This window comes from Corticium candelabrum, chromosome 11 (assembly GCF_963422355.1).
Source record: "Corticium candelabrum chromosome 11, ooCorCand1.1, whole genome shotgun sequence".
Lineage (NCBI taxonomy): Eukaryota > Metazoa > Porifera > Homoscleromorpha > Homosclerophorida > Plakinidae > Corticium > Corticium candelabrum.
The window spans coordinates 5,307,737-5,330,145 of NC_085095.1; the positions used below are offsets into that span (position 1 = coordinate 5,307,737).

The window sequence follows — 22,409 nt, forward strand, 5'->3', positions numbered from 1 at the left end:
AGTTGACTAGCCCACAGGGACAAAATAGGGATTGCAGTGCCATTAGTTTTATTGGAGATGTGGCATAGCAGCAGCAGTGGCGGCGGAAGCAGCATGAACATTCAACAACAACAACAACAAAAAGAACAACAACAACAGCAGCATAAACATGCAACAACAACAACAACAACAACAGCTGCTGCAGCAGCAGCAAAAACAACAACAACAACTTCCTGTCCACAATCAACAATCAACTTCCTTCAGTGTTAACTTCTCCATACATGACAGACTTGTTATATCTTGTGTGTATGGGTGATTCTCAGTTTCACTGCATCAAACTAGAGTATTATTCTCTAACTAACTACTTAGGATAGTAGATATAATAGAGCAGAACCACGTGATTACTAACTCCTACTTTATTTAATCATTGTAAACTATGTATACACTTGCAATTGTCCAATGATAAAAAAGAACCGTAAAAATGTTTAGTTCATGGCAAACTACACCCTAGTAATGAATTAAATTGTTGCATCATCATGCGATGCCAATAAATCTTATAGTCACTCCCATTACCTCTGTGGGCAAACATAATCTACTAATTCTTGGTCAATGACTTCTTCAGCTGGCAGTCTGAAGCCAAAGTCACACATGACCTCAATCAGTAACTGCCGATTGGCTTTACCATCAAGTTCGTTACTCCAGACGACAATGCCATTCGAGCTTGCATAAATAAGTTGTCCTTGTTTTCTACTTTTATCTCTTATCTTGTTGCTAGAAAAATATCCGAAGATAAAACTGAAACAAGTTCCTGCCAACTACTAGAAAGTTTCCTTCCTACATTGGTAATCTCGCTACTTGTGCACTTGCTGTCTGCTTTACACATTAGATGTTGTGCTGTTCCTTTATCATCATTTTTCTGTTCATAAAACCAACAGTCTAATGCAGTTTTTTCATTTGGATCTAATTTCACATCACGTCTGCTAATGTTTACTCTTAGTGGTGTGTCTCCACTTGGTTTGTGCTTGTCTATACATACTAGCTTAGTGGGATCCACAGGAACAGCTGGTCCTAAAGGTTGAATGTTTACTGAAAAGTGGAAATTAAGCAATCCTGGTTTCTTCACTTCCTCAAGCTTTTTGGTTATAAACAGACGGATGCCTGTACATAAGGAAGCAATTTCGTGGCATGGTCTTGTTGTGGTCAAAATGATGTATTTCTTTGAATGATAAGCTATTTCTAATGTGACACCTTTCTCAACTCGATACACAGAGTGGTGACGTGTCAACATTGGCTCATCAGGATACTCCTCGATGCAACAGGTTATTAGCCTGAAATGCAGCTGCTCGGGAATACATGCAATTTGGCAAGGAGAAATAATGAGTGAGAACGGTTTGAGATCGTTAGGATTCACTGGAGCAGCAGCTGCTAGTGGTGAATTTGGGTCAGACTCCAGCAAATACAGAACAACGTATTCCATTTCATAAGAAATTGCTAGTTGAGATGGTTGAGAGTTAGGGGAGAGCAAATAGAAGCAATTCAACAAATTCAATACGACTTCGTATTCTTCTTCTTTTACTCCTGCCTGTCTGAGGCAATCTTTCATGAGCTCCCAGCTAACGATTCCTGTTTTCTTGGCATGACACCACTGACGACAAAAGAACCCAGAAGGGAAATAGACTGATGCAATAACTGAAAAAACCCTGAAAGCCAATTCGGTTTGGTGACGACTGTATCCTTCAATTTCTCACTTTTCTCAAGGAATATTACTGATACGGCTTCATCCAAATACACCAGAGCCGCACGCACTTCTTTCTCTTCAGAGATACGACACAATTGATTGGCCAAAGCCAAGATAAGTTTGACATTAGACAAGGCACTGCCCATCTTCTCTTCTAGACCATCACAGATTTTCTGCAGTACTGCCCAAGTCGCTGGTATCAAACTTTTAAATGACACAGAATGTGTCACCTTTCCAATGACTTGTTTCATTGCAACTACACCCAGATCCTTGGTTTGAGATTCTGGATCAGACACCGAGTTTTGAACACGAAAAAACCAATCATCAGGCTGCTGGCTTGGTTGGTAGATGTGCTCCGTAAATTCCTGATCAAAAAACTTCACACAGGAATTTATTCTGCTTCTGTATCATTGCTTCACTGACTTCGGCGATATGTGTTCCAATCAGAAACATAATCAGGGATGCGCATTGCAATGACTCGTCAAGAGAATCAATTAAATTGTGACCCTCAGCTCTTGACAAGAAAGTCGCAGATCTCCACAAAGACAAAGCATCATAATTCTTTTCGATCCACATGTTAGGAATCGGGGTTTCTTCCAAGTCGGGGGAAAACCGGTGGGATGATTTGGCCTCGTCATTGAGAACCTTGCTTGCATCAAACACAAGACAAATAATACTTCATGGTTTGATGGCTTCTTGTTGACCAGAAAGTAGGAGTTCCTGACCTCCTAAATCCCAGATGGTATGGTAAACATTTGATTCTTCTTGCTTCAGGATATCGGGATCACTTTGAAACTGCTTTATAGCATGACTGATTCCTTCAGTCAGAAAAATGGCTTTGTCCAGTTTGTCGTTGCTCGTGTTGCTTTTGGCATCACCAATTGATGCAGCTGCTTTGTCTAATTTGTCTGTCTTTGTCTTGATTGCGGTAACTTGACTCGATGCAGGCACTTCACTTGGCTTGCTTGCGTTTGTGCCAGATTGACCGTTTGCAGTTTGTCCATCTTCATTGCCACTTTTGTCGGCACCTTTACTACCTGCCTCGTTTACCTTAGAAGCATGCTGTGCATGGATCGCTGCTCTAGCTATTTGTCTGTCCAAAAATTCCTGGCCTTTGTCATGCAAAGCACTCCAGTTGCATGCTTCACAAATGGCCACTTCTGCCTTAGCCACGGGTGTGCTCGCTTCACATACCTGGAACTTTTCATTGAGCAAGGATCGTTTGAAAGACGGCTTCCTCGTTCTGTCCTTGCCCACGATGACAATCTTGACTCGAGTTATTTCAATCGATCCTTGCTGTAGAGCTCGCACAAATAACTCGCCCACATCGGAGCCCATGCTCGTCACTGCCCCTACAACAATATCACAGCTACAGTCTGTACACTACAATCTATTTCGAGTAACAAGATTAACTCACGTGGACACGAGACGCAACTCAATGTCATTCCATTACTCAATTCTGCATCAGACAATGTTTGCTCATCACGTAATTGTTTTCCATTCACAACGAGCAGTTGATCCACGGATGAAGAATCGTCCTTGCTACCAAGTTGCTTCTGCAGTGTGGCAATAGTGTCAGATGCTCTTGACTTGGCTACTAACTTCAGCCATTCACTCTCAGATGCTAAAAGTAAAGCAACAATTGTGACCTCATATGGATCAAGCAATTTAGATAAAATAAACGTATTGTATAGAAGTAGCTAAATACCTTGATGGTCATTGGCAGACTGTTTTGTAACATTGGTTTTCTCCTGCATTGAATTACAGTGAGATTCTCCCTTGCTATCCACAATAAGCCATATAATATTACTTTATCTATTTCCTATTACTGCTAACTATACTATGTGACAACACAACATGCAGCTGTTGCTGACTAAGCAGACAACGTCTGATTAACAAGATATCACTTTCTTTTCACATACTTTCTTCATCCTTCTTTTCATTTTAAACTAAAAATAATCTTCTATTAAAGCTTCAATATAAATAAACAAATCTCCCACTAGCTTTCACCCCTCCCCACTTTAATTAGCTGATTGGAGAGGCTGCTCATTGTTTGATATTATCACTGATTATCATATATATCTTATCATGTTTGTTGATTACCATATTATGGTTAATTAAACATGAAGGAAACGAAGATGTCCAAGTCTTCAATATTCTTTGTACACCTTCCTTTTGCTAAATCTAGATTCTCATATTCCTAATGTTCACTTTAGCTCTGCTTGTGACAAATCATAATACTTTACCACAATGTTTGTGCTTGTAAAATAGAATGTGACGCTGAGGTCTGTACAAATGTTACACTCGATAGCATTGTCTGCAAGAGACTATGCCAACATTTAGCATCAGCATCACACAAAGCTTAGTGTGGAGACAGCCTCTTGTTTGCAGTTAATAGTAACCACGAGAGATAAAGATTCCGCAACTGTAACACATGTTGATAGTGCAGGCAGCTTGACAGACCAACTGAAATATAAAGACAAGCTCTCTACACCAAGTAGATTCCATATCAGAACACATGACCAATAGATAGCACTTCCTAATGTTTAGATTCAAATCACAATAAAGTCACAGTTTTCAAATTTGTGTTGCAAGTTCAATCAGTTTATTCTATCCAAAGCCAGATAACTGGAAGTTATACAAACAAGCAGTGAATTCATAAATTAATTAATGAAAAAATCATTTACGACTTTTCTATCACCATAAACAACCATTATCTATTTTGTATCCTAATCATGTTGCTACATATTGCAAAATCCAATACAGACTTGATTAATTAAATAAATAAGCAAATGATAAAATGATATCAAAATCAGAAAGATGGCTGTTACAACTAACCTGCTGCAGTAAAGGCTTCACAACCTAACTGTAAATGTTTCTCGATTTCAAGCATCTCTTTATAAATTTGGATAGCATCTTCGTGTTTCTCTTGATCCCTCAAACTATCGCCCAGTCAACCTAATGCTAAATTAGAAACACACCAACCAGTCACATCATCTCTTCCAGTTCTCTTCTCTCTTCCCAGTCTGTCGGCCCCTCCCAACATCTTCACTGTCAACCAACCCAAACATTAAATGTAGTCCAACATCTAAATAATGCTAATCCTCTACAACATGCATGATTAAAATATTGCTGTACTACTTTAACATTCTAACTATTTGTAGTATTAATGAAACAGTGACTACCTCTCTCACCCACACAAACACATGCACTCACATATGCACGCACGCACACATGCACGCATGCAGACAAGCGTGCACACACACAAGCACACACACACACACACAAACACACACACACACACACACACACACACACACACACACACACACACACAAACACACACACACACCGGCCACCACTACTCCCACACAGACACAGCATTTATCAAACACAAGCAAACCATTAACAGACTGCAACTCCTAGTTCCATCACTATCACTCATTACAAACTTGACTGCTCGAGTAAAGCACATAAACTGGACTAATTCCTTCCAACAAATACCTTAAACATTGAATAACTACAAAACCCTCCATTAATCAAAGAAGAAGAACATACACACATAAATCTCAACTCACATGAAATCACATAAATCTTTCCAACCTGGCCAGCAATTCAAGTTGCTGTCAATAAACAAATTTGTTTCCATATCTTAATGATAGTAAACAGCTCGACAAATATCTTTCTTTTCACTAAAATACATTAATTGTATTACTGATAAACCTGAATTAATCCACTAGGGTGTGTCCTCTATTAAGTCATGTGATAGTCAATCATTTTTGAGACTTTGTAATCGATATCATTGACATCTGGCATCATCAATAATTATCATCTTGTTCCTCGTCTGACTCTTGCGTTCTCCTCCCCTGCATCCATGACTGAACACTTCTAGAGGCCGACGACCACCACGACCCTGAAGTATTAGAGTAAACGTTAATCATCAATACACAACTACTCTACTTATTAGATTGGTAATTTATGAACGTTATTATAATATGTTTTACCTCGCATGAGAGACTCATTGCATCGCATTAAGTAGTTGACACAGTGTGATGTTACACTCATGCCCAGTCCTCCTTCGTGCTAGGTTGCTACACTACGTGCTCTAGCGGTCACATCCGCATAGGTGCATGTGGTTTCACATGTGCAGTTAGGCACGAGCGGAGGAGACTGAGCAGGAGTCTAGTCAGTAGTGTTAGCTATTTAAACACACACACACACACACACACACACACACACACACACACACACACACACACACACACACACACACACACACACACACACACACACACACATGCACGCACACACACACTTCTTTCTTTTTTGCTACTCAATAATGAGTTCACGACTTCCATTAAGCAGTTGTTTACAATTTGTCTTTGATGAGCACGTTCATGTGCAAAGAGTTCTGGAACGACATACTCAATGACAGATATTACAAACATTCTTTGTACAAGTAGTCAAGTTTTGTAGTGTATAGTTGTGACGCATTAGTCTCTTTTCTTCAATTTTGTCAATTCTACCTTCCTTGTAACAATCTAAACCTAATATCGTATTTTCTTCCACATGAAATGATCACATGCCATCATTTCACACACACACACACACACACACACACACACACACACACACACACACACACACACACACACACACACACACACACACACACACACAAACACACACACCATCTCTCTAGTTGCCATGCTGTTCTAAGTTCGTACATTTTGTAAATTGCAAGAATTTACTAACTTATTTCGCTTACTAACTTTTGCAGTTCAGATGTTCATCAATAATGGGATTATATTTTATAGTCATTCTACTAAGCGCACAAGAGTAGTACAGTTCGCTTGGCTCACAGCACTATGCAAACAATGTCCAAAAAACTCACTAACATAGTAAGCAGCAATAACAGTACTAACTTGGAATAGAAATAAGTCCACCCAAACAGCGCCTGTTTGGAAACCTAAACCTTGGTCGACAAATTGGCTTTTGCAAGCCATGAAATCAAAGACACTGAGGACGACGCAGTACAGACATCGAAAGGTATTTACCCGGATGTTTATTGAGCCTCGCTGTCACTTCCACGCACGTGTTCAAAAGGCACGAGGAAAGTTTACAAACATTTGTTTCCAACAAAATAGAGTTTACGGCAGTTTAAGAATGTTTACGACCTGTCCAATGAAAGTATAGAAAGGTCAGTCTCCAGGAGTATGTGCTCTTTAAATCTTTATTGTTAATTGTATTAACGTAAATAATGTCAGGTATGCATCATTGTAAACATTCAGAGTCAACAACAGACCGTCCCATTTCAGATATATTTCTTCTTTAAGTGGTAGCAAATAAAAGTCAATTTCATAAATTTAGTGTGACGGGTGTACGATCTCATTTACTCATTTTAAGACTATTACCATGGAGCACTATCACTGTGTTCGATCTGGATGGAAAAAATTTTAATAACAAGGAATGGTAGGGATTTAAAATATATATTAAACAATACCCTGCAATGGGTGTGGTCAGTGGGTGTGGTCAATATACTGACCTTGCTGGCTGTCACAATTTTCTGGCTAGAACTCTGTGTAACAGCTGTGTTGTGTTGTTGACATAGCAACACTAGGGTATACCCATGTGTCTAATCGTCTGTGCGTCATTGCAACACTTACATTACTGGCGGCATCTACTTGTGTGACAATAAGCACATTTGCAGTAGATGTGGCGAGTCGTGGAGTCGTCAAGTCATTGAGTTGATGTCTACACCGGCGTTCAGCATGTTTCACAATATTGACCCCGATTCTGACATTGACGCTGATGCTGGAATAGAAATTAATCTTATTCTTGTGTCAGTGTCAAGGTCAAGATCAAATGATGTTGCCTGCATCAAGGCAATGTCTTTGATGTTGATTCTCCGTTGAGTGTCAGCATCAATATTGTAACCAACCTTTACCAGAGCCGTATATAAAGATAGTAATAACATACGTATTTGCTTGATTATTACCCCAGAACTCAAGTAAGCCCCCAGCCCAACTTTGTCCAAGGCTCTAATATTTTCACACCTCTTCATCCTCTAGTTAGTGCTCATTGGTGCTTTCCACAGTGACTGTTTGCTAGATTTGCGTCTGTAGAAATGCTGACATTCTTTAACTTGTGCATGCCTGTTGACTACGTGTGCAAGGTTTGAATGACTCAGATAGAAGATTAGGTTTCTATATTTTAGGTAGTGGTGGTGGTTTGAAGCTCGACTACAGGGGCATAGCAGAATGGGGCTAAACTTCACGATGCTATGAGACATGCCCACTTTTATTGGCTTCTAATTGACTGATACAGTAGAATCAGTGGCAGATCCAGACTGGAAGAAAGGGCAATGTATATACTATATACAGCTTTGGTGCTCACACATATTTACGGTCCAAGATTATTATGACCACGGCTACAAATGATGGGGCTATAGCCTAATCTAGCCCATGCCATGCAACGCCCCTGTCTACTATAGTGTAGCAACATGATGTTTAAGTTAATAAATCAATCACTTCCACCAGCTAACAACTTTAAGTGTCAATATTAAGTAAGACCCCATCACATACTTGACTTTCGACTCCGGCCAAACATTGGGGTAGGTGGGATATTAATCAAGCAAGTATGGTAATTAATTTCTATTAATAAAATGTCTACCAATGTTGGCTTGTAATCATTTCTTATAAATATCAAACAATTTCAAAACTCATTGATTGCACTAGAATGTAACAGCTATCAACTTACCTACTCTGCTGCTGATGGCAGCAACTGCTTTTGTTGACCTGTCGCGCTGCTGAGGTGTCAGTTTCAGTGACCATCGACGAGTTAACCTATGAGTGTATGAGACGAGCATTATGAGATTGAATAATCAAGTGTAAATGGGGTGTCTCTCACTCTAGTAATTGCCGTCGTAAATCGGCCGTAGTGTATTGACCATAGAATGGATGTCTGTGAAGACAAAGAATGATGGTATGGTCACGTGGTTTTATGGTGTGTGTGTGTGTGTGTGTGTGTGTGTGTGTGTGTGTGTGCGCACGTGCGTAAACACACATTTGCTTCTCTCGACTCAGGAGTATAAATGAGTACCTGGTCATTGACTGGGGTCCTAAGCGGCCATCGGCTGTGACATGACATCAGTCATTGGGGTTCTGGCGAGAATTCGGGTGCTCACACCACAGTTGGCTTCACAAGTCGGTGCTTCTGCGAGTGCCTGGCCCGGCTCCAGGAGTTTGCTAGCGAAGGCCCAGAGTTCCCTAAGTAGCGCACAGGGCCCAGCTTAACAGCTTGGGCGTAACCTCTGAGAGGCAGCTCTTGACATTTAGGAGTTTTTAGGTGTGTGTGTGTGTGTGTGTGTGTGTGTGTGTGTGTGTGCGTGTGTGTGTGTGTGTGTGTGTGTGTGTGTGTGTGTGTGTGTGTGTGTGTGTGTGTGTGTGTGTGAATCCCTTACAACCACACCTCGGCTCAACATCTGCAATTTCAGCATTCGGAGTTTCTTTCCAAATGCGATAAAAACGTTTGCATCGCACTTCTGCAACATACCCTTCATTGAAATCTACCCAAGTGTCTTCATCTAGAACCAAACTCAATAAGAAAACTGCATTGCAATAACTCAATATCTACATCTCTTATTGACCACTAAAACAATTAACTCAATGCTCTACAAAAGAGTTTGTTTAACGTGGGACCAGGCAGTATAGCACTGCTGTCTCACACGTTTAGTTTATTCTCTGTCTCTACATGTTTTGTCAAGTCACTGCAGATGTCCCTCTTGCATGCAACCAACACTAGCTTGACATGTTTGTGGTGATCTCCAACAAGTCAGCTGCAATCAACTTTGCATGTCAGGTGCACAACCAAACTGGTCATAAGGAGGTACAGTTGGACATCAAACGAGTCACAAAAGAGTGACAAATGAGAGGGACTACTGGACTTCAGTCTGCATGCACTAACATAAAAATGTTACATACGCTCATATACTTGACTGTAGTAAACATCACACAAATATAGTACAGTAGAAATGAGCAACACAATATTGGAGGTACAACCCTCAATTATCCGGACATTTCAATTATTCGGACAACTTTATTTCCACCCAAAGAGCACACGTTTCCCATGTGACGTCGTTCCAACATGAAAGCTTGTGAACCTACATTCCAAACTTGGAATCATAATTACATCTAATCATTAAATGTGTAAACATGTTGACTCGTCGTTGACCAAATATTTCTGTATATTAATAAGTAATATTTGTTCAGTATGTACTTGACTGTCAATGTATGACTGAGCCTCAAGGAAGTCACTACACCATCATTTCATGTGTCCGGACTTTCGATTATCCGGATAATTTGACTTCCATGAAAAGTCCAGATAATCGGGGTTGTAAAATGTACTGTAAATATGTACAAACCAGCTACCTTCATTCACTATAATTACAATGGTTTACCAAGTGACAACGAGCAGCTGAGCATTGATAGTAAGTAGAAACTAAATTGTGCACGAATCCAATCGTTGCTTCCCTCCCACTGAGTGTCATCTGAATTCTCATCGCCCACAGTGTGGGTAAGACATTCCACAAATCGCATATCAGCTGTGGTGAGAGAAAGAAGATCAGAGAGTCCGTCTGTATTATAGAGAATTTCACCGGTAGTTACCTGTAACAGCAGATATAAAAGAAATGAATATGTAGTACATAACACAATAGAAATATCTTCATTCAGCACCAAACTGCAGTTCACACCCACACACTCACACCATACACGCATGTGTGCGTTAATATTCTTTACGAAAATTTTATCCTAAAAATTATAAGATAATAAAAATAAGTTTTTGACATCAAAAGTTGTCGCATGTCTGGGCTTTTGCCTTGTGTGTGCATTATTGTGCTACGCATTGTTAAACTGTTTAGATAATCAAATCAGCTTGATAGAATAATAAAATAAATAATTAAATCAAAAATGACTAATATATCACACATCAAGACCTCAAAAAATTATGATTTGAAAAAATTATGAATTGATAAAATTCAAAATTAGTTTTGGAGCCTCGAAAAGACTTAGGCTGTGTCTCCACTTGTTGCTCTTTAAACATGTTTAACGTTAAACATGTTCCCATCAGAGTCGTTGATCCAGACCTGCCACTGTATATAGCATACCCACCACACATGCTGTCAACCTCTCATGCACACATTTCTATCTTACATCGATGACAACATCCACCCAGTCTGTCTGTCTCCTCAAAAGATCATTCGATGCTCCGACTATGAATCCAGCTGAACGACTCTGTTTAGCCAACTCCAGTTGCTGCAAGGACATGTAAGGTTCACAGAAAGAGTCCTAGAACATGAAAACATCAACACAATCTCATAGCAGTACATTCGCTGCAGTCGTTGTCATACTCTTGAAGTGAGCAGTAGAGGAAGACCAAAGCCATCCTGCAGAAAAAGGAAGTCTTGAAATGTATTGAATAATGATTAATGTGTTAGTGTCTTGTAATTTGTAATATTGGACATACATAAGTCGGGTTATTCTCACAGAGTGATTGCAGCAAACCTAGAAAGACAATTGCAAGTCAGACGTTTACTTTTTCATGCTGCAGTTGTCGTAAAGGGCACATGTGACACTGGTGTTCGTTTGTTTGTGTATGTGTGTGTGTGTGTGTGTGTGTGTGTGTGTGTGTGTGTGTGTGTGTGTGTGTGCACGCGTGCACTCACGCACGCGCCAAAGTCCATCAGCAGACTGCGACTGCTTTGTTTGCAAGTGAGCATATGCAAGTGCATGCACACAAACCATCAGTTCATGAGTCATTGATCTTATGAGCAACTAAACCAAATAGCAAAAACAAATTGCTGTGAACATTTCAAACCACAAAAGAGCCCAATCTCATACACATCCGAAAAGGGCCATTCATTACACAGTCCACATAAACAGCATGCACAAAACACGTCAGAACAACTGTCTCACCAGGAAACAACGAAACAACAGATATCAGCATTTCACTGACAGCTCCAGCTGGAAATCCATAAAACAACACCTACAACAGACTGTAACTAACCCTTCACACCATACATGTCACCACTAAATCACACATCAAAGTTACCCTCTGCTCTAGCATCAACAGCTTGAATATAACGAGCAGCTGCAATGTAGACACGCCTTTGTTATGTGACGTTGTTCATGACATCATGTTGTGACCTTACTTTACGTCTGAAGAGTCGAACTAGCGGCTGAATGGTTACACCTTTGCAAAATCAAAACCAACAACAGTTACAAACGAACTCTTAGTGTTGCCATAATGTTTGGTAGGGAGTCCAGTGTTTATCTCAATTATACTAAACAATAGCAGTAAGTTGGTTGTTTGACATCGTTATTTGATATTCATGCTGTTACATCTCACATATTGCCATCTTAACTACACCACATATTAGAGATGCTGAAGGTCCAAGAAGTTGTCGTGTGTGTGTGTATGTGTGTGTGTGTGTGTGTGTGTGTGTGTGTGTGTGTGTGTGTGTGTGTGTGTGTGTGTGTGTGGCTCAATTGGTTAAAGAGTGCATTTGGAGAATGGAAACATCCAGGACCTTGCAGGGTTGCAGGTTCAAGTCACAGTGATGGCGAGCTATGGCATAATTTCCTTGGCCAAGAAACTCACACACAATTGCCTCTCTCGACTCAGGAGTATAAATGAGTACCTGGTCTTTGGCTAGGGTGACAAAAACCTCCGATTGCGACGAAGGCCATCAGCCACTGTGGTCCGGGTGGGACTTCGGGTGCACACACCACAGTTGGCATCGCAGACGGTGCTCCTGCGAACACCTGGCCAGGCTCCAGAAGATTGCTTAGCACAACCCATAGCTCCTGCTTAGTGCACAGGAACCCAGCCATCTGGCTGGGGGCATTACCATTTAAAGGCAGCTCCTTATCCATTTGCCGTGTGTGTGTGCGTGAAAGTTCCACTTAATCAAAATATCTAAATATTGTAAAAAAAACGTCAAACAAACAATGGCACAATCATTTGTCTCATTCTGTGATGATAAGATGTACAATAATTAAGATGCCACCATAAGCTTCATAAGGGCTACAACTCCCTGTTTCAGACAAACATTATTGTAGTCAAACTCACCAACATAAAAGCAGTATGACTTGATGTCATGTGATTCCTTTGAATTCTGATTCATATTTTCATAAAACTCCTGCCAAAAAAAAGTCCAAATTGTCACACAATCTGGCAATACATAAAAGCACAAAACTAAAATAAACATGTCGATACTCTAGTACTTTGACAAGATACCGGTAGTCATGATAAGCAAGTGCTTGATGTTCACGTTCAAGTACACAGAAGTGAACTGACACTAATACTTCTTCCTTTCTTGCCGTGTTCATGGTCATAGTTAACTTTACAATAGTAATACCTGTGTGTCGTGTGTGTGTGTGTGTGTGTGTGTGTGTGTGTGTGTGTGTGTGTGTGGGTGTGTGTGTGTGTAACCAAGAATGCAATTGACACGACATGTGACCACAAATAGACAACGTACTCTTAAAGCACTACATCGATTTCCTGTACTATGCATGTTGTAAACATGCACACAGACGTTTATCACCAACCTCTAAAACCTTCGTTTCTGAAAAATTCTTCTGTGCAAAGTAAACTTCGGTGACAAGTGACAACTTTGCCTTAATAAATCCATAACACGGCTGCAGGAAAGCAAACAAGATTTCATTGTATAAAACAGTAACGGACTTAGCATACAAAGCAAGTTGGACTACACACCAACCCTTCTAGATAAAACTACAACACTCTTTAGTACAGTAGCCCTCGTCTGTTCCTTGTCTTTGTACATCAGATCCTAACACAACAAAATGAGTAAGTGAGAATGGCAATCTAGCAGGTAATTAATAAACGTAATCCTGCAACCTCATAAGTCTAAACACGATTGCGATTAAGTACCGTATTTCTGCAAATAGTGCTCCATGCTCAAATTACACCCATGGTGAGTCTATATAATAATGCCCCATGTTGATTAGTGCCCCACTGGGGTAGTATTCAAACCGAGTTGTATGCATGCACTTCTATTAATGTGTACGGTTGATATGAAATGAACACCAAGACAGAACCACTGAGTGACGATGAAGATTCAATGTATGCAACAGACCAGGAATACAACTCAAGTGATAGCAAAAGTATCCAGGGAGTAACTGTAAGATTAGATTACGTAGTTTGTTTGTGTGGTGTGATGATATGCAAATGAACAATGCAACAGTCTCTAGGCTTGTGTAATAATAATGGCCCATACTCAAATAATGCCCATGTTTTAGAACTATGCAAAAGTAGTACAATATGGGATACTATTTGCACAACTACAGTAATAACCTTTGGAAATATGCTGTTACAACACACACACACACACACACACACACACACACACACACACACACACACACACACACACACACACACACACACACACACACACACACACACACACACACACACAGACACAGACACAGACACAGACACACACACACACACACACACACACACACACACACACACACACACACACACACACACACACACATGCACACACACGCACACATACACAGACAGACAGACAGACAGACAGATTCATTTATTATCATCAAAACTCTACGTATGTACAGGAAACTTTCAAATATCTACCAGTCCTTCATAACTAAGCAAATTATAACACATTAATGGACTTGGCCTACAACATTGCAGTCAAACATTATGCCACTGTCGTTTGTACTGCATGAAAATCTCGACAGCTTCCTCGAAATCACTCTGGCGTTGCATCTCTGAAGAATGATGGAAAATTGCTTTCTCCAGAATGCCTTAAAACGTTGAGCGCTGTTAAAAGGATGTGCATGAGTGGTATTGTAGCTTTGCCTAGATATATGAGACAAAAACTTGTGTGCGTGCGAGCCCCACAAACCAAAATGTTCAAAGACTAGTGGAACACACTTGGCTGATAAACCACCATGCAGGACCTCTCCTGAGTATTTCTTTAGTTTCTTCTCCTCTCTTACTTTTGCAGCATACCCTTCTTCTCTGTGTGCGTGGTTGAGAGCATCCTTACTCCATGGGTGTGCTAATGAAACATCCACGTCAAGATTCTGTCCTGTTTCAGAATCAAAGAGTGTCATATCAGGACGGTTTTCGCTACTAACAAAACGATGCCGGGGTTCGGTTTGATGGGGAATGTGCAAATCACTCAAACATTCACTCCAACCCTTCAAGATAGTATTGTGGGTCCAGACAGGACCTCCTCCATATTTACATGTTAGTAGGTGGTATCCTTGTTGATCCAGTTGTTGTCCACAGTCACACACTTTCACCCACTTGGTAAACGGTAAAGCCAATCCCAACCGCAAATAGGACGCTATAGAAAAGTCGTTTGTTTTAAGTGCGTGCCTATCAGAAGTAGGAATGGCATCTAACCAATCTCCGGCTCCACGACCTTGCAATGACCGCAGCCTTGCCGCATCTTTATCAGAAGGAGCCTGAGCAATGAGTTCAGACACATTAATTTCGTTTATCTCAGTACAAAGACGGTGCTGCAGTTTCTTAGGATAAGCGATGATGTCATCAAGTGTTTGAAAATCTTCATCATTGTCAGCTGACTTGGACAATGGTGGCAAGTCGGAAAAGCTAGAAATTACTTCTGAGCCAATCGACCCCGACTTTTCTTTAGAAGAAGTAAGATAATCAACCAAGTCAGTCATACACAAGAAACGAGATGGCAATTCTTTCATTGATTGACACCAAGAAGACACAAAAGCAGCATGAGAAATTTGTCCAATCTGTGTTAAACCAAAGCCTCCATTCTTGAGCTTTAGAGTCGCTTGTTTCCAGGCTGTATCATTCAAATGATTGAAACCAATGATGTCCACAAATGAAGATCTAGTCATTTTGTCATGGATGACTGCTGCCAGTTGTAGATCGCGAGGAAATACTTGCCTTGCCAAGTAGTTCAATCTAGGCACATGACAGTGTCGTAGAATCAGCATGGAGATTTGCCGATTATTCAGCAGGGCCAATTCACGGCAAAGTTCCTTCCCACCCTTGGCAATGTCAGCACATTGAGAACGAACAAATTCAGGTTTTCCTACTGGTGTGCCTAGTATAATAGTGCCATCAGAGGTAACTGGAGTTGGAAAATTACAGACATTACCAGAGGGACAAAACAACTCACACTTTCTGTCTAAAATTTCCAAATGCAACGTGGACAGGGAAGACTTCAAATCATCCAAAATATTTTGAAGACTATTGACTGGACCTACCACATAGATGTCATCTAGATATGCCAACATAGTAACACCCTCATGTCTCTTGATCACCTCACATAAAATAGGATGGATAGTAGCTGAGAAAAGAGCAGGTCCCAAAGGGTCTCCTTGATGAACTCCTTCACTTGATGTTAATAACTCAACTCCCTTGTCAGTGACGTATATCAGCTTGCTTGATTCCCCGTACAACTGCTTGACATGAGGATAGATATCAGGAAAGTCTTTAGCAATTTGCTGAAGAAGTCGTTCCCTTGAAACAGAATTGAAGGCATTCCTGACATCTGTTTTAAGGATTGACCAATCAGGATTTTGCTCCAATAAGATCTGAATATGGTGTGTAAGCAGCTCAGCTCCTCCAGGTGTCGCAATGCCGTGCTGTATAGGGGAGAAATATGAAGCAAACTCAGGTGACTTCTGTTGACAAATAGTCTTGGCAGTAAGTCGTCGAAAAACTTCCCCTACAGCGATTGGCCTCACATCATTCCCATGTTTAGGTATTGCTATGAGTTTAGAGGCTGAAAGCAAAGGAACTACGTTGGATGGCACATCTCCTGAAAATATGTGATTACAAGTCTGAAACAATAGATCTGTGGTGATGTCATTATCCAGGAGAATTCGAACATGTTCGTATCTCCATCCAGAGGGTCCACACCCAGAAGCTTTTGGAGCATTTTTGATAGCGTTGATGAAAACAGATCTGTCAAGAAATGTTGGACTCGAAGAAGACAATACATCAGGAATCTCGTTAGGATTGATGAGTCCCTCAGGGTGTTTAGATTTCAATTTTTGAAGAACCTCACTTGTTTCTGGGGCCAAACCATTGCTTGTAAGAAACTTAGCTGCTTTGGAAATCTCACCTACTTGAGCCAACTTTACAGCTACTTTTCTCTTGTACTCATCAGTCATTGATTTATTTTCTGACTTCCTGTTTGTTGGTGTGTTCAACTCAATTAGCTCATCCCAGCGAAAATTCAGAAAACTTTGATAACGGGCCTTCACTTCCTTGTATCCTACCTTGCCGCCTCTCACGTGAGGTTGTAGTAAGATTCTAGGTAACAAAAACAAGAGTTTCCAACCCACATCACTAGAGGGGTCTTCATCAATCTTCTGTAGCAAAATGTTGCAACACTCTTGAAACATTGGTCGTAAAGATCGTGGAATATTCAGGATAGACAGACAGACAGACAGACAGACAGACAGACTGACAGACCCCGGATGACGGGCGTGTAGCATCCAAGACTTGAGGCCTTGTTGTTTTCGCCTTGCTTGTCCGTTCTCTGGCAATGTCTTCTGCCGAGAAATGTCCATACGAGTCTTGTCATGTTTCGGACACACTGAAGAGAGTTCTGTGTCATATCCGCGACGCTCACGACCCGAATCTCCTCCCAGGGGATTTCATCGCTCGCCTGAATCTTCTTCAGTGCTCATTCTGCAAAAGATGGTACTTGAAGTTGAAACAACACACTTCTCAATGCCGTTCTCGGAAATCCGTTTCTGATGGTCAACGGTCAAGTCAGGGCCATACTACACTCGGCGCATCGTCACCTCCTGGAAGGAACGTCCGGAAGACCCTTTCTGAGTTGCCGCCGTCTCTTACAGTGCCGGATTCATTCTCTGGAGATTCCGCTTGTCATAATCCACCTCAGCGCGTGTCCCTACAGGATGCCCATGCTGACCTAGAGACTGCAGCCTGGAACATTATCCGGGATCTGCCCTCGGATGCCATTCTCAAGGCCATTCCCCCACGGGTTGTACAAACTATCAAGCCTGCTGCACGAGCACTCTTTCACGGCTGTTGTGCTGTGGCCCTTCGAAAGATCCATGACAATCCCGGTGACGAGCTAGCATGGAAGCTGCTCTTCCTCATTCCACGCATGATTCTCACGCCTATGGTCAGGGGAGGACGTCATGGCTTTCGTGACGTCAAAGTGAGGTATCAGAAATTTCTCAGTTGGAATTGGTCGGATCTACTTCAGCTAAATGGATCAACTTCAAAGAAGACGCCTCGTTGTAGTGATGAAGCACGGAGAGCCGCTACCCTGAGGTTGGTGAGATGTGGAGAGCTTTCAAGAGCTTCCAGGTTGTTAACCAGCAAAGGCCTAGCTCCTGCCTCAGAAGATACCACAGCAAAGCTGGCTTCCAAGCACCCTTCCAGAGCCACGGGGTTGCATCTTCCTTCTTTGTCTCAAGATTCAATCAAACTGTCAAGCTCAGCGCTGTTTGATGCCATTAGACGAGCTCCACGGGGTTCTGGTGCAGGTCTCTCAGGCTGGCGCTTCGAGCATTTGAAAGTTCTACTTGAAAACGAGCTCACAGCAGATTGTCTTTTTTCCGCTTGTTCGGCTATTGCTAGAGGCATATTGCCTGCTGCTGCAGTAACCCTCTTTTCTTCATCTCGGCTAATTGCTCTGCCCAAGTCCAATGGCGACATACGACCTATTGCAGTTGGTGAAGCTATACGCAGGCTGACAGCTCGAGCTATATGTCAACAAAAAAAGGAACTGTTCTCAAGCTTCTTCTGCCCCATCCAGCATGGTGTGGCAACCGAGTGTGGCACTGAGCTGATTGTCCATCACATTGAGCTACTCCTCCAGCACAATCCCGACTGGGTTGTATTAAAATCTGATGTCAGAAATGCATTCAATTCCATCAGCAGACAACAGATGTTGGAGCAAGTGGTCGGGTCATTTCCAGATATCTTGAATCATGTAGCTCAGATGTATGGGAGGATCAGCCCATTGGTATTCATGCAAGGTATCACTCCAGTTACAATCGAATCTGCAGAAGGGGTCCATCAAGGCGACCCGCTGGGGCCAGTTCTATTTGCCACTGCCATTCATTCTGTTCTAAAAGATCTTCAGGAGATGCATCCGAAGGTTCGTATCTTGGCATACTTGGACGACGTCTTTGTACTGGGTCACCCTACGGATATTCAGTCTGCCTTTCAAGATCTGAAAAAGTCTTTTTTTGCCATCAACATGATCATTGCAGATTCAAAGTGTGAGATCTACTGCCCTTCTACACGTGATCCTGTTGAAGGCTTTGACTGCATACCAGTCACTGATGATGGAGCCATCTTTCTTGGAGCACCCGTAGGCACACCTTCATTTGTTGCCTCCTCTTGCTCGAACATCGCAAAGTCAAAATTCTTACTGTGTAACGAACTTGTTCAATTGGGAGACATACAGAGTGCCATGCTCTTGTTGAGAGGCTCTCACGTCCCTTGCCTGAATCACTTGGCACGCTTAGTTCGTCCTGAGTTGCTCACACAAGCAGCTTCAATTCACGACTCTCAGACAAGAAAGACATTTTGCCATCTACTTGGGTTCAACGAGATTGAGGACATGCCTTGGCGCCAAGCTGTTTTGCCAATTAGACTTGGTGGCTTTGGCATGACTTCGTTGGCTTTTGTGTCGCAGCCTGCCTTTGTTGCATCCTGGGCTCACGCCATTGTGGAACTGCCTCTTCGTTTTCCAAGTCTCTTTCCAGCTGTTGACAGCCTAGTTAATTCAACTACTGGGGCTCTTAGTAACGCCCTGACCCAATCTGTCCCTGATGGAAAGCATATTTCCGAATATCTGACATCTGCAGGCAAAGTTCAGCATCAGCTATCCATGTCATTTGCTCGCTGTGAGGCAGAAATCTTGTTCACAGATGCACCCACAGCCCGAGATGCAGCACGACATCGATCTACAAAAGGAAAAGGAGCTGGTGCATGGCTGAACGCAATCCCGACTTCAGAAGTGCTCGCACTAAATTCTTACGAGTATCGTTTAGCGTCCTTGCTGAGGTTGGGCTTGCCCATTCCACTTTCTGACTGGATGACAACATGCAACTGTGGTGCCTCCCTGGACAGCAGTGGGTACCATCTGCTAACATGCAAAACCGGTGGAGGGCCAGTTTGGTCGCACGAATCGCTTGCATCAGTCTGGTCTGATTGCCTGCGGGAGCTGCACATCCATCATCGAAGGGAACCGAGGCATCGGTATGCCAATTCCAATGACCGGCCAGACATTGTAGCCTTCGACTCAGACTCTGGGTGCAATGTGGATCTGGACATAGCTCTAGCACACCCATGGAGCTCGGACATCTTCCCTAGATCTTCGGAAACAGATGGCGCCGCTGCTGAGAGAAGAGAGGAGAGAAAAAAGTCAAAATACGAGAAGGAATGTCTACCAGGTGGAACAGCTGTCAGTCTCATTCCTCTGGTTATGGAGCATTTTGGACGCTGGGGTGTCATGGGAAGAAACTTCCTGCAAAAACTAGCAAAGAAATCATGTGACGAAATTGGTAGACCAAACGCTGCAGAGTTCCTTGACTTTTGGCGAAAAAGATTCTCCCTTCAGCTGCAAAAATGCAATGCCAAAGTCATACTGAGGAAGATGGCAAGCTTGTCAAGTGACACAAGTAGCGCTAAGTACTCAACCCAGTTCTTTAGCCACTAGGCTGACCTGGGTTATCTTTTAAGTTAAGTTGTTACTGTTTTTAGTGCTTTTTCCTGTGTACTGTAGCACCTAAAACATTATGTCATTGCCTAGCACTCTTTGTATGATAGATGAATGTTTGAAAATATATGTGACAGACAGACAGACAGACAGACAGACAGACAGACAGACAGACACACACACACACAGCTCTCCTACATGGTTTCTTTACACATATCAGACCTCAAAATCTGCTGCCCATAATAGACGTCTATTACAGTAATTAAACAAGGACACTCTATTACACTGAAGATTACAGCTACTGAAACTCTAAAATCTAGATCTTCTATAACTAAATAATCAACATCAACACACCAACTGACACCGATAAGGATAGCCTTATCGTGTCAGTTATTCTTGCTGAAACGAAGACAACATCGTAAAACCAGAATGCAAATTTGCACAAAGCGAGTGCTTCAGGGGTGCCACGCGGTTCTAATTTATGCAATTTCAAGACAACCCGGATATTTCAGGGCATACCACAACTAACCACGCCCACTTGAAGCAATTCTTTTTCCCTTTCTAATGACTATGTACACAGACAAACACGAAACTGCCAGCCAAGACAAAAGTTCGCACATGCACATGTCTAGCTATCGCGCAGTAAAAATTCAATTCGCGTGATGTTGTTTTGATCTCATGATATAAATCATTGTACACCTTTTTGGTTTTGTAATATAACAGTTTCTTCTCACCTGTGTAGCCAATTGTCCATAACAAGCTACAGCAAACAGCTTCCGTTCTCCAAACAATGGCGCATCATCATCCTTACCTTCCGGTAAAGTAAAGTAGACAAAACCTGAATGCAAAATAACTTTGTATGGTATCTAATGCTTCAGGATAGTCGAGTAGTGTTGCGACTATCGTACCCTGTTCACTTCTGTGTGCTCCATCTGGTATAGCAAGATATGGAAGGTACTTCCACGATGATGGTAGAGACCCTTTAATTGGTGGATAAGAAAACTCTACCTAAAACAGATGATTTCAATACCACAGCAATGTTGCAGCATTCCACATATTGAAAGTTATTAGAAAATTGTATCAACTTGACGTCATCTCCGACGTCATATTTCCAGTTTCCTCTCGTGTTGCCCATCTAGCCATCAATGTGCCTTTCTTGTATCACATGAGGTCCCAGTGCAGCCCCCTCAGTCAAATTGACGTCATCCATGACGTCATATTTCCAATTTTAACTGATGTCACCCCTTGAAATCAATCTGATTCACTTGTTAACATGACGTCACACCAAGCAACCTCCCTGAGTCAAATCATTCCCTCTAGTGCAGCCATGACAACCAGTATTACCTACTATAGCTAGGTAGTCACAAAACGTCACGTGCACAACCAGGATGGGGAAATACATTTCGTCCGAGCTATTTTATTAGTATTACCGTAGGCTGAGTGTTACAAGAAATTAGAAAAGTAAATAAAAACCAGCAAGCGCAATCTATGCATACGTGACTCGAAAACTACGTCGTCTACTAGACAACCGAGTGTCTTACTTGTGAACCTTTCTGATGATGAAATCCTACGACTAATACATTCAGCAAAAAATCACGCTTGTTTTGCGCCATGACGCCAGAGAGTTTGCGCAAGTAGCCTCGTACACCCAGGCGCTCTTAGACTACAGACTACAGTATGCCGCTAGGCCGCTGTGTACAGAACCACATCCTGTAATCATGTAAACACATATACACAGGCAACAGCGCGCCAAAAAAGTCTCATCAATCTCGAGAAATATCCTGAAAAGGTTTCTTTCACTACAACTACACTTGCAATGCAAATTGCTTAAAACTAAAATATAATAGCAACTGTGAGTCAATAACATCTAGTGATAGTATGTGTAACGGCGGCATTGCTATATAATTGTGATATCAATTCTCCATTCTGAGTTTA

The 22,409-nt window shown here is 41.8% G+C and overlaps 5 protein-coding genes across 7 annotated transcripts; 1 reads left to right on the top strand and 4 right to left on the bottom strand.

Moving 5' to 3' along the window:
- Positions 1 to 382: 382 nt before the first annotated feature.
- On the bottom strand, positions 383 to 3,043 carry LOC134186762 (uncharacterized). The gene has a single exon (XM_062654816.1). It carries the CDS (start codon positions 1,580 to 1,582, stop codon positions 740 to 742), a length of 843 nt encoding a protein of 280 aa, XP_062510800.1. The 5' UTR covers positions 1,583 to 3,043; the 3' UTR covers positions 383 to 739.
- LOC134187175 (uncharacterized) lies at positions 2,396 to 5,366 on the bottom strand. The gene is made up of 6 exons (XM_062655291.1): positions 5,296 to 5,366; positions 5,170 to 5,221; positions 3,929 to 4,044; positions 3,426 to 3,499; positions 3,135 to 3,341; positions 2,396 to 3,069 (listed from the first exon to the last, which is right to left on the bottom strand). The coding sequence occupies exons 1-6, from the start codon at positions 5,364 to 5,366 to the stop codon at positions 2,396 to 2,398; spliced, it is 1,194 nt and encodes a 397-aa protein (XP_062511275.1).
- On the bottom strand, positions 5,154 to 11,156 carry LOC134186585 (late secretory pathway protein AVL9 homolog). Its single transcript, XM_062654575.1, has 7 exons — positions 11,127 to 11,156; positions 10,930 to 11,064; positions 10,176 to 10,383; positions 9,188 to 9,302; positions 8,627 to 8,680; positions 8,477 to 8,562; positions 5,154 to 5,630 (listed from the first exon to the last, which is right to left on the bottom strand). Exons 2-7 carry the CDS (start codon positions 11,041 to 11,043, stop codon positions 5,536 to 5,538), a joined length of 672 nt encoding a protein of 223 aa, XP_062510559.1. The 5' UTR covers positions 11,044 to 11,064; positions 11,127 to 11,156; the 3' UTR covers positions 5,154 to 5,535.
- LOC134186584 (late secretory pathway protein AVL9 homolog) lies at positions 11,144 to 22,107 on the bottom strand. Of its 3 annotated transcripts, XM_062654573.1 has the most exons (10): positions 22,016 to 22,107; positions 21,383 to 21,482; positions 21,209 to 21,312; positions 13,497 to 13,568; positions 13,327 to 13,416; positions 12,848 to 12,917; positions 11,928 to 11,968; positions 11,828 to 11,866; positions 11,692 to 11,761; positions 11,144 to 11,280 (listed from the first exon to the last, which is right to left on the bottom strand). In XM_062654573.1, the coding sequence occupies exons 1-10, from the start codon at positions 22,085 to 22,087 to the stop codon at positions 11,210 to 11,212; spliced, it is 729 nt and encodes a 242-aa protein (XP_062510557.1). In that variant the 5' UTR covers positions 22,088 to 22,107; the 3' UTR covers positions 11,144 to 11,209. The 3 variants fall into 3 exon arrangements, with proteins under 3 accessions (XP_062510557.1, XP_062510556.1, XP_062510558.1); XM_062654572.1 differs by lacking the exon at positions 11,144 to 11,280 and having other exon boundaries at positions 11,460 to 11,761; XM_062654574.1 differs by lacking the exons at positions 11,144 to 11,280; positions 13,497 to 13,568 and having other exon boundaries at positions 11,460 to 11,761.
- On the top strand, positions 18,883 to 20,641 carry LOC134186583 (uncharacterized). Its single transcript, XM_062654570.1, has one exon. It carries the CDS (start codon positions 18,894 to 18,896, stop codon positions 20,472 to 20,474), a length of 1,581 nt encoding a protein of 526 aa, XP_062510554.1. The 5' UTR covers positions 18,883 to 18,893; the 3' UTR covers positions 20,475 to 20,641.
- Positions 22,108 to 22,409: the final 302 nt, after the last annotated feature.